The following is a 15,488-nucleotide window of genomic DNA, read 5'->3' on the forward strand; positions in this document are numbered from 1 at the left end:
ATTTCCTATTAATTATCATCTACCTTAATTGTTGAACGTGAGCAACCTCTTTGACTTATAAATCTTCATAAAAAAAATACCATATAATCCCTCCAATAGTCATCAAACCACTAATCAATTACACATGTTTGGTTGCTATAACCAAAAACCACATGGAATTGAACACATAATTGCCAACAAAAAAATCCCATGGGAAAAGTAGTAAACACATAATTACCAAAAGTGGCATTCTCATTGGCGCTCAACCAAAGAAATGAAGCAAGTTCCTAAATAAGGTATTCACACATTTTTCGCCTTAAACTAATCAACATACGAGCATGAATTTTTGGAATAACAATCAATAATAATAGAATAAATGGTGCAAGTGAAATAACACCAAGTGCAACATCAACTCATCCTACAATTGTTAAGCCAAAATAGTTAATCAAAAACAGAAACAAATTTAATCATAGAATTGCCAATTTTCTTGGAGCCCCAAATGAAAGAACATGAAAAATCTTCTCTAACCAACTAATACACAAAACAGGAAAACATTAAAGGATATAGAGGTACAAAAACACTCCTGATTTTCACGAACTATACCATGCAATAACACTGATTCTGGAGCCCCTGGTGGTATTTGAGGTATCTGAGTATTACCAACTCCAGCACCAACTTGAGGTGGGTCGGGTATTGGAGCCCCAACACAATCTTGTAGAGGTATCGGTATTGGAACTTGTGCATTACCAGCACCACCACCTTGTGGTGGTTCAACGATTGGAGCTTCACCACCACCTTGTGGTGGAATTGGTATTAGAACATGAGCACTACCAGCTCCAACACCATCTTGTGGTGGTTCAGCAATTGGAGCTCCAATATTAACTAGTGGATGTGGTGCAGGAGCTCTACCAATAATAAGCACACTAAGCATATTTCGTCTCCATGTTCTGTTATCCAACACCCGGCTTATCCAGGTAGTAAGACAAAAAATCAACGAAAAGATCGAGAATTCATTCTTAGAGATGAACAATGGCAAGAAAAAATTACTCAGGTACCTCAACAGTGTCTCAGCTAAGCGGAACAAAAATTGTGTAAAAGCAGTCACAATGGTAATCAAATCTTTCCCCTCAATTAACATGACTATACTCTTAGAACAGACCCAACAATAAATTAAACAAGGAGAACCACCTCTATGCCCTTGCAAAGCAATCTTCTTTCTGTTTGATTAATTACATCCCCTATAAGACAAAATACAATAGTGAAGGAACTTACAGTTATTAAAATGCAAATATCCCAAATAACAGGAGTATCATGTGGAAATTGACCCCTTAATGCCACCTCAAGCTCAATAACTAAATTGACCATATAAGCATACTCCAAGATGAGTCTCGTGAATTTACTCTTTCTTTGTTTCTTATAAATGCGGTGTATACCAAACCCTAGAACAAAAGTGGAAAACACTGTAAGACCTATGGGGAATCACACCCAAGCTGCTTTTCACTGCCTCTTTTTTAATGAAGCAGGCAAATAACAACTTTAGTAAACCCTAAAGCTGATACTACATGTTTGGGCCTCAACTAAACATAGATATTACAAATTTAAGATCTAGCAACTACCGATTGACAAGATAGTACTAATTTACCCTTCTAAAAATTAAATACCATAATTAGAAAAAACTATGCGTATAAACAACCTGCCCAACGCTTGGTACTCTTTGGCTAAACGTCACAATCATTCATTCAAAAACTATCTCTCAAGTGTTTTTTTTAAACTACTATCTTCTCAAGTCTGATTTACATGCATTTTTACTCACTATACATGGAGTAAACCGTGTCTTCTTAAAAAGCTATTTTTTAGACGGGAAAAGATGTCTCAACTTTAATTGTTAATATGGCGTAGATTGAAAAGACGCTATAGGTAAATGTCTTAAAAGCCAATCTTTTGAGGCTAAGAAGGAAGAACTGAAAGTGGACATCAAATGATCAAAGACGGCATAATTCTTCTAATCAAGGGAAGAGAGGCATGACTAAAAAAATCATGAAAAATAAAGTCATGGAATTGTTTCAAAAGTATTCTCTCCATAAAAAAAAAATCATGAAAAACAAAGCCATGGAATTGTTTCTAAAGTATCCATAAAAATACATGTGTTGATTAGATTGACCACTAAGAGATATATGCAATGGGTGTAACTGTACATGGATAGTATTGAGATATATTACATTATTTATAGATTTAGTAGTTGTACTTACCGCTTTAGCAGTTGTACCATTCAGTTAATTTGTTAGTTGAGTCGGTTATATTTCCATTAGTTAGTTAGTCGGTTAGTTTTGGTTAAGCTTTCACTTTGATTATGTAGCTGTATATATACAATATTGCAGAGTCAATACAATTGTGACTTTCACTCCTAAGTTATCTTCTTCTCTCTTCTCGCACATTCCCCTAATTTGGGGCTTCTTCTCCAGGTTTCCATTTCCACTATTGGAGCTCATCTCGAGCTCAATTGGTCCATTACATCACCGATTTTTATATGGTAGCAGAACTGGATAATCCGATCCAGTAGTCTAACACGTATGAGGTTCGTGTAGATCATCGATTGCTCGATCTACACATGTAATTGGAGGTATTCCTTTCTCTCCGCAAAATTAGGGTTCATAGTAAGTCGTCTCTATTTCTCTGCTTTACTTTCCTTCAAACACTATTGATTAAATAGTTCTCATGGATATTGATGAGCAAATCGAGCACATTGATGTGGACTCAAACAAAGAGTCCACCATTGACTCGAGCAATCCCTTGTACATGCATCCATCTAAGAATACTGGTGCGATGTTAGTACCAGTTCCTTTCAATGGAATTGGATACAGGTGTTGGAGACAAAGTGTGCTACGTGCGCTGTCTGTTAAGAATAAACTAGGTTGTATTAATGGATACTGTAATAAATTAGATCTAGAGTCTCCGAAGTAGACTATAGGAGAGGTGTGATGATATAGTCACCTTATGGCTGTTAAATTCTTTATGGAAAGAAATTGCTGATAGTGCGGAGTATGTCAATGATTTTGTTGAGCTGTGAAAAGAGTTGGAGGATCATTATGATTAGACAAATGGTGCAAAGCTATATCAAATACAAAAAGATATAATGATTTGTTACAAGGAGCACTAGACATTACTGGTTACTACATCATAATGAAGAAATTGTGGAAAGAATTTAGCACCTTAAGTGCAAAAACTCACTATAGCTGTCAATGCACATATGGAGCCAAAGATAATATGCATAAAGCTGAACAAGACAGATGATTGATTCAGTTTCTCATGAGACTGAATGAAGTGCATACTGTAGTGAGAGAAAGCATCCTCATGATGAATCCCTTACCATTTTTGGCCCAAGCCTTTTCCTTATTGATTGAAGAAGAGAAACAAAGAGAAATCAAACCTAACAATCAGTTGATATTTGAGTTTGCTTCATTAACTTTTAATACCTCCAAACATCCTAGTTTCAGAACCAACTATAACCCAGGAAACAACTACACTCCCAATAGTAGATCTCGTCCAGTGTGTGAGTATTGTAAAAAGCCAGGCACACCAAAGAGAAATGCTATAAAATCCATGATTATCCTCAAAACTTTCAAAGTTCTAGCTAGCCCTTTCAGAACCACAACCAGAAACTTCAAGGAACTAATCAAAATTCCCAAAGTCCCAATCAGGGTTTTAGATTCAATAGAGGAAAAAGAACAGTGGCAAATATTCCTGGTCCTTCGATTGACATGGTAAATGGTAATGGAGATGAAGGTGAACACCATAATGAGAATCAGGGAATGAGTTTCACCAAGGAACAATATGGTCAACTCATGAGCTTGTTGCAACACTTTCAAACTAATAGTGGAGGAGAGAATTCTAACAACATGAACCTGAACTCTGGAGCTGCAAACTTTGTAGGTATTGTGGTATGTACCTCTTCAGTTGACTTTGGTAAACTATCATATATGTGTTTTAAATCTAAAACTAATACATAGATATTAGATTCAGGAGTTTCAAATCACATGACCTTCAATAGATCCTCAATGTGTGACATCACTATTCTGCCTTATCCCCTGTTAGTCATATTACCAAATGGTTATAAAGTTAGAGTAACAGAAGTTGAAAGTGTGAAACTTGCACCTAGGTTTGTGTTGCGCAAAGTTCTTCTTGTCCCTTCTTTCAAATATAACCTCATTTCTATTCATTTGTTGACTTTAAATCTCAGAGGAATTGCATTCTTCACTGATGGTGCTTGTATGTTGCAGGCCTCTTCGCTGAAGAGGCCTATGGAGATTGGTAGAGTCAAGGGTGGACTTTACCTCATATGCTCTAAATGTTTGAAACAAAAGGATATAAGCTCTTCTTCTGTCACAATCAGTTTTATTCCCTACTTGTCTGTTCATCATGTGATATGCAAGATGCCTTGTTACACCCCATGTTTTCGTACGTGGAAGTACGCCATAAGTCGTACGTTAAAGTTTCGTCGTAAGCTAATTGACGTAAGTTTGGGGATGAGATTATTTTGAGATTATAAGCATTATGCTATTTCAAACAAGTAATAAGTAAATTGGTGAAGGTGAGAGGGTAAACAAATCGAAGAAAATAAATTTTCGTCAAGGTTTGACATTTTGGGATAAAATACGGACCGAGCTAAAATACCCGATATTTATGGACTAATGCCATACAAGGTACCACATGACCATGATAGTAAGGTGTATAAAGTGTGTTAAAAGTGATTAGTATTTTAAGTAATTTGAGATCATTCTTAATTATGTGGATAATTGGGTAATTATTTATTAGAGTGGGAGATTAACTAATTAGTCAAGATTTTTGGATAATCCTACTAAGCATTAACCTGGCAACACACTATGCCCACCTAGTTTATATATAATACACGCGTACTCAAAGATTAGTTAACGAAAAGTGTGTATTAGAAAGGAGAAATCGATCATATCACACTCTTTAAGGGTTAAAAATAAATGTATTTAAACAATTATTATAAAACAATTAAAATAAGGTAGGACCTGTAATATCGTAGTAATTCACAAGAGTCTAGTGTGCCCTTGTTTTAAAACTAATTTTTTTGCACATACGTGGCAAAGATCAATTGGGTAGTTCTTACACAATGACGCACATATCTCCTTCTCCCACTCCCCTGCTATGGCTATCAAAAATTGAAATGGTAACCAATCACATCCATCTTGTAAATACCAATAGAAACAATTTACAATCTCCAGGAAGATAAGGCAACTTAATTTTATTTAACAGGTAAATTCTACTTTACATAATTTTATTTATAGATTAATTCATCATCTTTACCTTTCTTCTAAAACTCTGTAGTAGTAATCTATTATTTTCAAGTTATTTCGGAGTTCTCATATGTGTTCCGAAGTTGTGAATTTATTTTCCGTTAGGTCCTAAATTACGAGGCGGTCGATTTAGAAAACCTTACATTTGAATTTAAATCTGGTATAACTCATTCAACGATATCAACTTTATTCAGGTTCTGGTTATAGAAAACGAAGATCCCCAGTAATAATTATCAGACTGATAAGGTTTTACGCGTGTATATATGTTCAAGGCTATCTATTGACATTTATGCGTGTTTTCCCACAATATATGGGTCTATGATATTAAAGATAAAGAAAGTAATAAGATTGTATCCATCTTGAAAGCTTGTTAATTGACAAAATAGTATTTGTGTGACAGGACAACAACAATCCTTAGTCCCAAATAAAGTTGGGGTCGGCTGTTTGTGTGACAGGGTTAAGAAAAAATGATGAGACTACAAACTTATGCGGGGCTTAGTGTAATAGCTACACTAGCTGCTATTTATCATGCCTTCAGCAGTAGAGGCCAGTTTTACCCAGCAATGGTTTATTTATCGACATCTAAGATCAGTCTGGTGCTTCTCCTCAACATGGCTCTCGCCATTATGTGCATTTTATGGCAACTAACCAAGAAAGTTTTCCTTGGTACTCTTCGGGAGACAGAGGCGGAGAGGCTAAATGAACAATCATGGCGGGAACTCATGGAAATACTTTTTGCAATTACTATTTTCCGGCAAGACTTCTCTGTGATGTTTCTTGCCATGGTTACCGGCCTATTGTTTATCAAGTCTTTGCATTGGTTGGCTCAGAAACGGGTTGAGCATATTGAAACAACTCCAGCGGTTACTAAGTTGTCCCACATTCGAATAGTCTCTTTCATGGGCTTCCTCCTCCTCATTGATAGTATCTTTTTGTACAACTACATGAACCATTTGATACAGACAAGACATGCTTCTGTTTCTCTCTTCTTTGCATTTGAGTAAGTCATGTTGTTCTAATTTATTTCTAGTTTTTTTTCCATCTGAATTTGTGCTATGATTCTTAAAGTTCTACTGCTAGTCTAGTCGTGCTTTTGGACACATTTAGATACATGCCAGGGGACAGTGTAGAGCTTCATTAGACTGGATGCCATTAGATTGAGTTAGACAAGCACGTTTCATGCCTTAAGTAAACACTTAGTTAGGCTGGGGCATGGGGATATATGACACCTTTTCAAAGATAATTTGCTTTGTACTGGGTTTGGCAAAGGGAGGGTGTTGGATCTTTGCACCTGCAAATGCTGTTTATTTTTTTGATGCAGTTCTTTCGTTGTTTATATTCAAACTAGACATAGATGCTTTGAAATTGACCATTAAAGCTGGTATCATTTCAAATCTGTGTGTTAATCATTAATGCTAGCCAATTGTCATTCTTGGCTCATTCATCATAGCTTTTGTGCATATTTTACCTTTTATGGTGACAATAGAAGATCCATCACGAGGACCTTTCACGGGTGTGCTTACTTGGAAATGGTTTTTCCACCTGATGTATGCTGGAATCACGTTAGTAACTCTGGCCACCAAGTGCAGTTTGACCATATAGCTGCTATCGTTTTGCCAAGTACAGTTTAATCATATTAATTATCTGTATCCCATATCCAGTTCCTAAGTGAAGTTTAACCTTTTACCTTTTTGTCATTATCTCTCAGGTACATGATACTCACTACAACAACTGTTGCAACATTCGTGAAATATGTATTCCATGTATGTGACATGCTTATGGAAGGACAATGGGAGAGGAAGGCTGTATATACTTTCTACTTGGAGCTTATTCGGGACTTGCTCCACTTGACTATGTACATGTGCTTCTTCCTCATGATTTTCATGTAAGTCAAATTTTATTTTATTTTCTTCTGCTCCTCCTCCTCTTCCTCCTTTCTTCCTCATGATTGATTGATTAGTCTTAGAAGAGTGTCCAAAATAGAGAAAAAGGTCATTTTCTTCCTGTTGTCTTTGTTTATTTATTTATTTTCCTGAACTTTCAGCAATTATGGTGTGCCTCTGCACTTGATTCGGGAACTTTATGAGACATTCCGCAACTTCAAGAGTCGAGTTGCTGACTACATACGCTATCGAAAAGTCACCTCAAACATGAATGATCTTTTTCCAGAGGCTACACCGGAAGAGCTCAATGGGTAAGTTGCTCACTTATTGGAGTCTTGGTTTATATGGTTTCTTCATCACTTTCTTCATCATTATGGTTACATTTAATGCTCTTGCAGAGGTGATACCATCTGTATCATTTGTCGTGAGGAGATGACCACTGCCAAGAAACTTGTTTGTGGACATCTCTTTCATGTTAATTGCCTCCGGTCATGGCTAGAACGTCAGCACACATGTCCTACATGCAGAGCCCTTGTTGTACCACCTGAAAATGGGACGAATGTTGCAGGATCTCGATATGCTCAGCAAGGTATCACCTATGCCATTCTTTATATTGTGTATCAACTGTAATAAGTTTGTTTGAATGATACCTGGAAATTGATGCTTAATTTTTTAACATGTTTCTCAACATCGCTTTTTGCTATAGTAGAATCGAGTTTAAATTACCCATTTCCTTGTAACTAGTTTCTGGGCACACGTGTTGTGCGTGTACCCTTTATCAATGAATACAAACTTTTTGAGAACCAGATAAAAATTGTGTGTGAGTTACAAAATAAAATTTAACAAAAAAATTTAATTTCCCAAAGATGATGAATGTTCATTCTGTATAACTAATTCAGGAAGAAACCGTAACTTCTAGAAGTTCTCAGATTGGCGCTTTTGTGTATTTAGCTGCTATTATGTTTCAAAGAGAACCATCAATCTATGGTGGCAACCCCAACAAACCCCCATTGCTGAAACTGGACCAAACCATGCATTTATGATGTGGCTGCATTCTATACCTAGTGGATCACGTGATATGGCTTTCAAGTTTCAACTGGCTGAAACTTTTTAGAGGTCCTTGAGCATGATTATATTCTTATGGCTATTGAGATTCGACACCGATAATTGGTTTGCTGCAAAAGAAATAACTGAAAGGAAGCGAAGAGGCACGTCCGCCAGCTGACTAAAATGAGAAAATAAGAAAAAAATTATGGGGTTCCATGCAACACATAGAACAAACTAAGTAAATATAGAAGATACAACAACTGAAATAAAAAAGATCAGTCTAGACATCTCTGAAGCTCCAAAAACTCAATAATACAGGAAAAATAAGAGCCTCGATACAATATGCTCAGAGGATATAAAACTGCTATCTTTCATATGTAGTGCTCTAGAAATTTTGCAGGCATAAAAAGATAAAATTGAAACATGGAATGTATGGGAGAAAAATCTATTATTGATCAATTAATTATAATACAATGAGCCCTATTTATATACATAATACAGATCCTACTCCTATTCAATACGGGAGTCGGACTAATTACATATTAACTATATAACTATCTAACACTCCCCCTCAAGCTGGTGCATACAAATCATATGTACCGAGCTTGTTACATATGTAGCTAATATGAGGACCAGTGAGGGACTTGGTGAAAATGTCTGCAAGTTGATTATTCGACTTCACAAACTTTGTAGCAATATCTCCTGAGAGTATCTTTTCTCTGACAAAATGATAGTCAATCTCAATGTGTTTAGTTCTCTCATGGAACACCAGATTTGATATAATATGAAAGGCAGCTTGATTATTACACACAAGTTCCATCTTGCTGATCTCACCAAATTTCAACTCATTAAGCAAATGTTTGATTCAAACTAGCTCACATGTTACCACAACCATTGCTCGATATTCTACTTCTGCACTAGACCGAGCAACCACATTTTGTTTCTTGCGCTTCCAAGACACCAAATTACCTCCTACTAAAATACAATATCCAGATGTAGAACGTCTATCAGATCCTGCCCAGTCAGCATCTGAGTACCTAACAATTTGCTCATGACCTCGATCTTCAAACAATAATCCTTTGCCTGAAGCTGATTTTATATATCAAAGAATGCGGACAACTGCATCCCAATGTCTATTACAGGGAGAATCCAGGAACTGACTTACCACACTCACAGGAAAGGAAATGTCAGGTTTAGTCACTGTGAGGTAATTTAATTTACCAACTAGCCACCTATATCTTGCAGGATCGCTAAGCGGCTCCCCCTGTCCTAGTAAAAGTTTAGAATTCGGATCCATAGGAGTGTCAACAGGCCTACAGCCTGTCATTCGTGTCTTTTCAAGAATGTCTAAGGCATACTTCCGTTGTGAGATTACAATACCTAAGCTAGACAGAGCGACCTCAATACCTAGAAAATAATTTAATCTACCTAGATCCTTAGTCTAAAAGTGCTGAAAGAGATGTTGCTTCAACTTAGTAATACCATCCTGATCATTGCCGGTAATAACAATATCATCAATATAAACCACCAGATAAATACTGAGATTTGAAGAAGAATGCTGATAAAACACAGAGTAATCAACTTCACTACGAGTCATGCCAAACTCCTGAGTAACTATGCTGAACTTACCAAACCAGGCTTGAGGAGACTGCTTTAGACCATAGAGGCACTGGTACAACCGACATACAAGGCCACTAGACTCCCCCTAAGCAACAAAACTAGGTAGTTTCTCCATATAAACCTCTCCTCAAGGTCACCATGAAGAAAATCATTCTTAATGTCCAACTGATAGAGAGGCCAATGGCGAACGACAACCATGGATAGAAAATGGCGGACTAATGCTATTTTAGCTACGGGAGAGAAAGTATCACTGTAATCAAGCCCAAATATCTAAGTATACCCTTTGGAAACAAGACGAGCCTTAAGTCCATTAACCCATCTGGACCAATTTTGACTACATACACCCAACAACAACCAACAGTCGATTTACCCTGAAGGAAGAGGAACAAGCTCCCAAGTACCACTCGTATGTAAAGGAAAGATCTCGTTAATCATAGCTTATCGCTACCCTAGATAAGACAGTGCTTCACCTGTAGACTTAGGGGTGGAAACAAAGGACAAAGATACAAATGCACAATGGGGTGATGAAGCCGATGGTAACTTTAATGATATAATGGGGATTAGGATTAAGTGTGGACCGTATACCTTTCCGTAGTGCAATCGATTGACTAAGAGGAGACAAGTCCGCAGTATTAGCAGGGTTGTGTTCAGGACGTGAATCAGCTGGGCCTAATGCTGGGCGCGGACGACGATGATAAGTTAGAGTGGTGGAGCTTTAGAAGGTTTAAGTGGACTAGGTGGTGGAACTGGAGCTATAAGTGGTGGAGCTGCAACTGGAGCTGTATGTGGTGAAGCTAGAGTTATAGAGGAAGATGAATGGGAGATAGTGACTAAATCTCCAAAAGATGGAACTGGTGCAATCAATTGACTAAGAGGAGACAAGTCCGCAGTATTAGCAGGTTCAGGTGCAAGACGCGAATCAGCTGGGCCTGATGCTGGGTGCGGACGACGATGATAAGTTAGGAGTGGTGGAGCTTTAGAAGGTTGAAGTGGACTAGGTGGTGGAACTGGAGCTATAGGTGGTGGAGCTGCAACTGGAGCTGTAGGCGGTGAAGCTGGAGTTATAGAGGAAGATGAATGGGAGATAGTAACTAAATCTCCAAAAGATGGAACTGGTAGCACCTTAGAAATATCTAAGTGATTACTTAGACCTATGAAGTATGATTGAGTTTCAAAGAAGGTAACATCAGCAGACATAAGATACCGCTGGAGGTCAGGAGAATAACATCGATATCCCTTTTGTTCTCGATTAACCCAAAAATACGCACTTAAGAGTACGAGGAGCTAACTTATCTTTTCCTGGAGTAAGGTTATGAACAAAACACGTGCCATTTTTTGGCCGAGCTTCTTCAGGACAGCTTGTTCGCACAACAATTCCGAGTCGCTAGTACTATTTTCGACAGATTCCGACAACTTTCAAATTTTCCGGCGACCTACAGTATTTTCCGGCGTGAACAGTGTTTTCCCAGATATTTTTTCCCAGTTTTCTAGGAGTTACTAATTTCCACTATTTCAAGTTAACCCTACAACTTTTAGTCAAGAATTTGAGAAATTAATTGTAGCGACATGGGATCCAATACTATGAATAGTTGGATGGTTTCACTACCGGATTATATTGAGTTCCTTCAATACAAAGCATGTAAACAAACATCTTCAGAGATAGCTTCCGCTGTTTTATATTTTAAAAGGAATAGTTCTTTTGGTGCACACTAAATAATTGTGTCCCTACTTGTTGATTGTCATATGTTATTTCTTTTCTTAAAAAATGTCGTGCTTATAGAAACTTATCTATAGCTATTGGAAACTTGGATATTCTTTGTACAAAGTGATGAATGTTCTGGTATCTATTCACTAAACACTCCGGTAATCTTCAATAGGCCCAGGAACAAGTTTTACACCTCAAGGTTCTCAAGCAGATCCCAGGACAAACAGCCATGTTAGCCAGCACCAGGCTAGACTCCAAGCTGCAGCAGCAGCTGCTGCAATTTATGAGAAGTCCATTGTTTATCCTTCTGCACAGATGCTACCCTGGTATTAATTATCTCTTCTACGTCAGCATTGTTTTGCTCATTTTCTTTGCATATTTATGAGACCTTTCCCCAGGAGTGCATGTAAATGGTGAAACCTACCTCACTATCTTCCTTGATAAGCATAGTTACATTGACACTTCTCCATGTTTTCACTGGAACATGGTCTCCTTTCTATTTCTAACAAATCAAAGTAACTGTCGGTCCCTACTTTTTCCATCGGTAATCTCATTTAGCTCTACTTGTTTTCTTGATTAACATTAAAGAATAACACTCTGCAAATTCAAAAGTATGCGGTCCATTTGAAATGAAGGGAGAAGGGAATTGTGAGTTGTCATTTAACGTATGTCATTCACATCCCTTTGAAGATATTCACATAAGCACTTGTCATGTTGTGGGTCTGCTTTATATTCAATGAGTTCCATTGGAGATTTGGCTTGTCATGGAACTGTTGACTTTAGAGCAGGTGAATGCTAATGAGGTTGTCCATAACTGGCATGAGAAATGACTTCCAATATGTATTTCCTTGATCATGTGGTGTGAACTGGTGGTAGATGCAGAGTGGTGGTTACCACTTCTAGTTTTTGACAGTGTACCACCCCGCCCTTTTTCTCTTTCTTTCTTTGGCAGTTGACGGGGGGTGGTTCTCTTTTTTTATTTCCTAGTAAATTTCTTAGTTCTTGTAAACATAGTGAAAGAACTCTAATTAATGTTCTCAATACTCAGCTATCTTGGTGCTAACATGCCTTTTGGAGATAGTTCTTGGAACAACCTTAGTACTTCAGATACTCAACTCGAGGCCCATAGGATATCCTTACAGCAGCAGATTGAGGTAAGGAAGTTTTTCTGGTTGATTGGTTTCTCTCTTTTATGTTTGTGATATCGTGCTCCTATTAGTCTCAGATGGATTGCTAATTTCTATATGCACTAATCATTTTTAAGATAATTTCTAGGTGTAGTTCAATATTCTGTTTATCTTACAATATTTTGAAGTTCTTGAAATTTATTATCTGTGGAATGATGTATAGCCTTGTTGAGAAAAGCATGGACCATAGAGCGCTGGAAATTGATGAATAGCCTTGAAGTTGATGTATAGCCTCGTTGATCAAAAAAGAAATTTGATGTATAGCTTTCTTGATCAGAAATGAAATTGATGTACAGCTTCAGCCTGTATAAGGTCACATTGTAGCAGATTAGAGTCTCATTTTTAAGATTGTTTCTTCTTAGCCTTTCTTTTTCTGGTAAACTTTTTTCTTATTTGATCTTTCACAGAAAGCCTTGTTATTATATCATATATGTAAGGAAACTTCATTTGTGAATCCAGATTCTGCGAAGCCAGCTCACGCTTCTACAGAGTTCAAAGACACAGAGAGCAGCTGCTGCGGTAGGAGCTTCAGATGGCAAGGGAAAAGCAATTTCGTTTGAGAGTGCTCAGAAAGGACAGGCTGAAGGTGCAGATATTTAAGGCTTGATCATCTGTATATAAAGTGCATGTTGAATTGTGGACATTCAGTCAGAATGGCAGCTGAACAATGCTATTTGCTAGAGGATCTGTCAGTTGTGTTTTCTCTAGTGATCTGGAAATAGTTATATTGCTGGTAAGAGAGATGATTTCTGTCTTGTGATGTATTTGGTTCTCGAGGATCTCCAATTCTTGCATCCCTGTAGAGTCTCCACTTCACTTGGGTACACATCAGTTCATTCATTTAACTGAATTTGGTCCATTAGCAAACTAGGTAAACAGGTATGACAAGAATGTTTATATTTTAGTACAAGATCAGGAAAGCTGAAATTATCAGTATCAAATGCGCAATAATAATATTTGTTCATCCTTAAACTCATAACATACAGCAAACTTCCATTTTGCTATCTTTATCATAAATGGCAACTTCAAACCAAAACTGTCTTGCAGGTCAGACAGGTTCTTGAATTGGCCTCCTTATTTCAGCACCAGGAATAGGTGTTATATGTACAGGGCATTGGCTTGTTGTGAGGAAATAATTATTGTTTACTGGTGGAAATAGTGGTGTATTTTCTAAGTATGATATTTGGTCAGTGATATGTAAGGAAATTGGCACAAACTCATTTTTGAGAAAGCAGTTGATTCTCTCTCATTTGTTCTGCAGATTCAGATATCTTATTTGTCAGAATAATGTATAAGTTGGTGATTCCTCCAGCTTGTTCCCAACTCGGTTTTATTGCAGTCAACTTGTTGAATGTGGTTCCTATATAGGTTTAATGGATATTTTCTATGCAATAATTCTGGTCCCGTAGCTTCCCAACAAGTTCCCTGTAGACGCAGTTACTATATATCTATATCTATATGTATATTTCATTGTTATTATTATTATTATTATTATTATTATTATTATTATTATTATTATAATACAATGCCTTCGTTTTCCTCTTATAGATTTCGGGTTCTTTGATCGGCAATTTTGTTACCAAACTTACCATTCAAAATGCCCAAATTGTTCGAGAACAATTTAAGTGATAACTAATTAGAAGAAAATGACAGTTTTGTACAAGTGACTATTGATTAAAATTTTCAATTGGATTTAAACTTATCACTGGAACGCATCTCATTGATATTGGAAAAATAGAATATGTACGAGTTAAAAAAAACAACTCCTTCTATTGACACCTTTAGACTCATATGTCAATATGATATTTGTTTATGCCTGGAAGGCTTGAAGTGTTTGGCTGCAAGGGCTAATTCAACGTTCAAACTTATATATCACATATACTAATAGTTAACAGACTAGAACAATAAGCACCAAGAACCCAGGATGCATACGATTCTTGGTAGTGGGGAGTTAATCTTATTAAAGAATGAATATATCCTAAGATTCAAGACAACTAATAATTAAGATAATTCTGACGTAGGCAAGGTAAAATAGAACAATAGTAATCATGATACAACTGAAATTCACACTTGTTCAAGGCTCGGCTCAAATGATACCTCTTCTCCATAGTGGACAACTGAATATTATTATCTTAATGAGTTGAATATTGATTATTATATTTATAACAGACTCTAAAAAAAGTAATATAAAATAAAATTATATCCCCATATATTTTTACTTGGGGAATATAAATGTTAACGCCTCAAAAATTGGGGTGTACAAATAAAAACCGATAAATCGCACCAACCCATTAATCTGAGTCAAACCGAGAAAAAAAAATTCGACTATAGTTTGGTTTGATTTGGTTTGGTGTTGGAAGAAAAAACCCGATCATAATTGGTTTGGTTTGATTTTAACTAAAAAAAGTCAAACCGAAACCAAATCAACCCGACATTATATGTATAGAAGTTTTAAACATGTTTAATACATAAAAATATTTATTGTAGTGTAGTTTATAAATGTTTCTTAAACTTTTTCATAATTTTATCTTTTAACGTATTATTTCAAGCTTGGACTTATAATTTTGGATGCTCCAATAAGTTTTGTAGTCCATAAATGGTGGTAACTCAAATAAATCCTAAACCAAATTCAAATCAATACTAATACTAATAAAAGACATTCAATTCAATAGTACTATGAATGAAAATAGTATTGGATATCCATTACTTAGTTTTTTCATGGTTTAGATAAAATGCATAACTTATT

At 36.5% G+C, this 15,488-nt stretch overlaps 1 protein-coding gene across 3 annotated transcripts; it reads left to right on the top strand.

Annotated features, from left to right (window-relative positions):
* Window positions 1-5,122: 5,122 nt before the first annotated feature.
* Window positions 5,123-14,094, top strand: LOC104234601 (ERAD-associated E3 ubiquitin-protein ligase HRD1B-like). 3 transcript variants are annotated; one of them, XR_011400618.1, is made up of 9 exons: window positions 5,123-5,259; window positions 5,701-6,300; window positions 7,009-7,185; window positions 7,345-7,494; window positions 7,582-7,772; window positions 11,728-11,881; window positions 12,604-12,709; window positions 12,906-13,118; window positions 13,202-13,286. XR_011400618.1 is itself a non-coding variant. In XM_009788198.2 (8 exons), the coding sequence occupies exons 2-8, from the start codon at window positions 5,768-5,770 to the stop codon at window positions 13,340-13,342; spliced, it is 1,452 nt and encodes a 483-aa protein (XP_009786500.1). In that variant the 5' UTR covers window positions 5,125-5,259; window positions 5,701-5,767; the 3' UTR covers window positions 13,343-14,094. The 3 variants fall into 3 exon arrangements, 1 of the variants encoding a protein (XP_009786500.1); XR_712992.2 differs by lacking the exon at window positions 12,906-13,118 and adding an exon at window positions 13,790-14,094 and having other exon boundaries at window positions 5,125-5,259; window positions 13,202-13,475; XM_009788198.2 differs by lacking the exon at window positions 12,906-13,118 and having other exon boundaries at window positions 5,125-5,259; window positions 13,202-14,094.
* The last annotated feature ends 1,394 nt before the right edge of the window (window positions 14,095-15,488 follow it).

The sequence above is a fragment of the Nicotiana sylvestris genome, chromosome 6 (genome assembly GCF_000393655.2).
Source record: "Nicotiana sylvestris chromosome 6, ASM39365v2, whole genome shotgun sequence".
In the NCBI taxonomy this organism is placed as follows: Eukaryota; Viridiplantae; Streptophyta; class Magnoliopsida; order Solanales; family Solanaceae; genus Nicotiana; species Nicotiana sylvestris.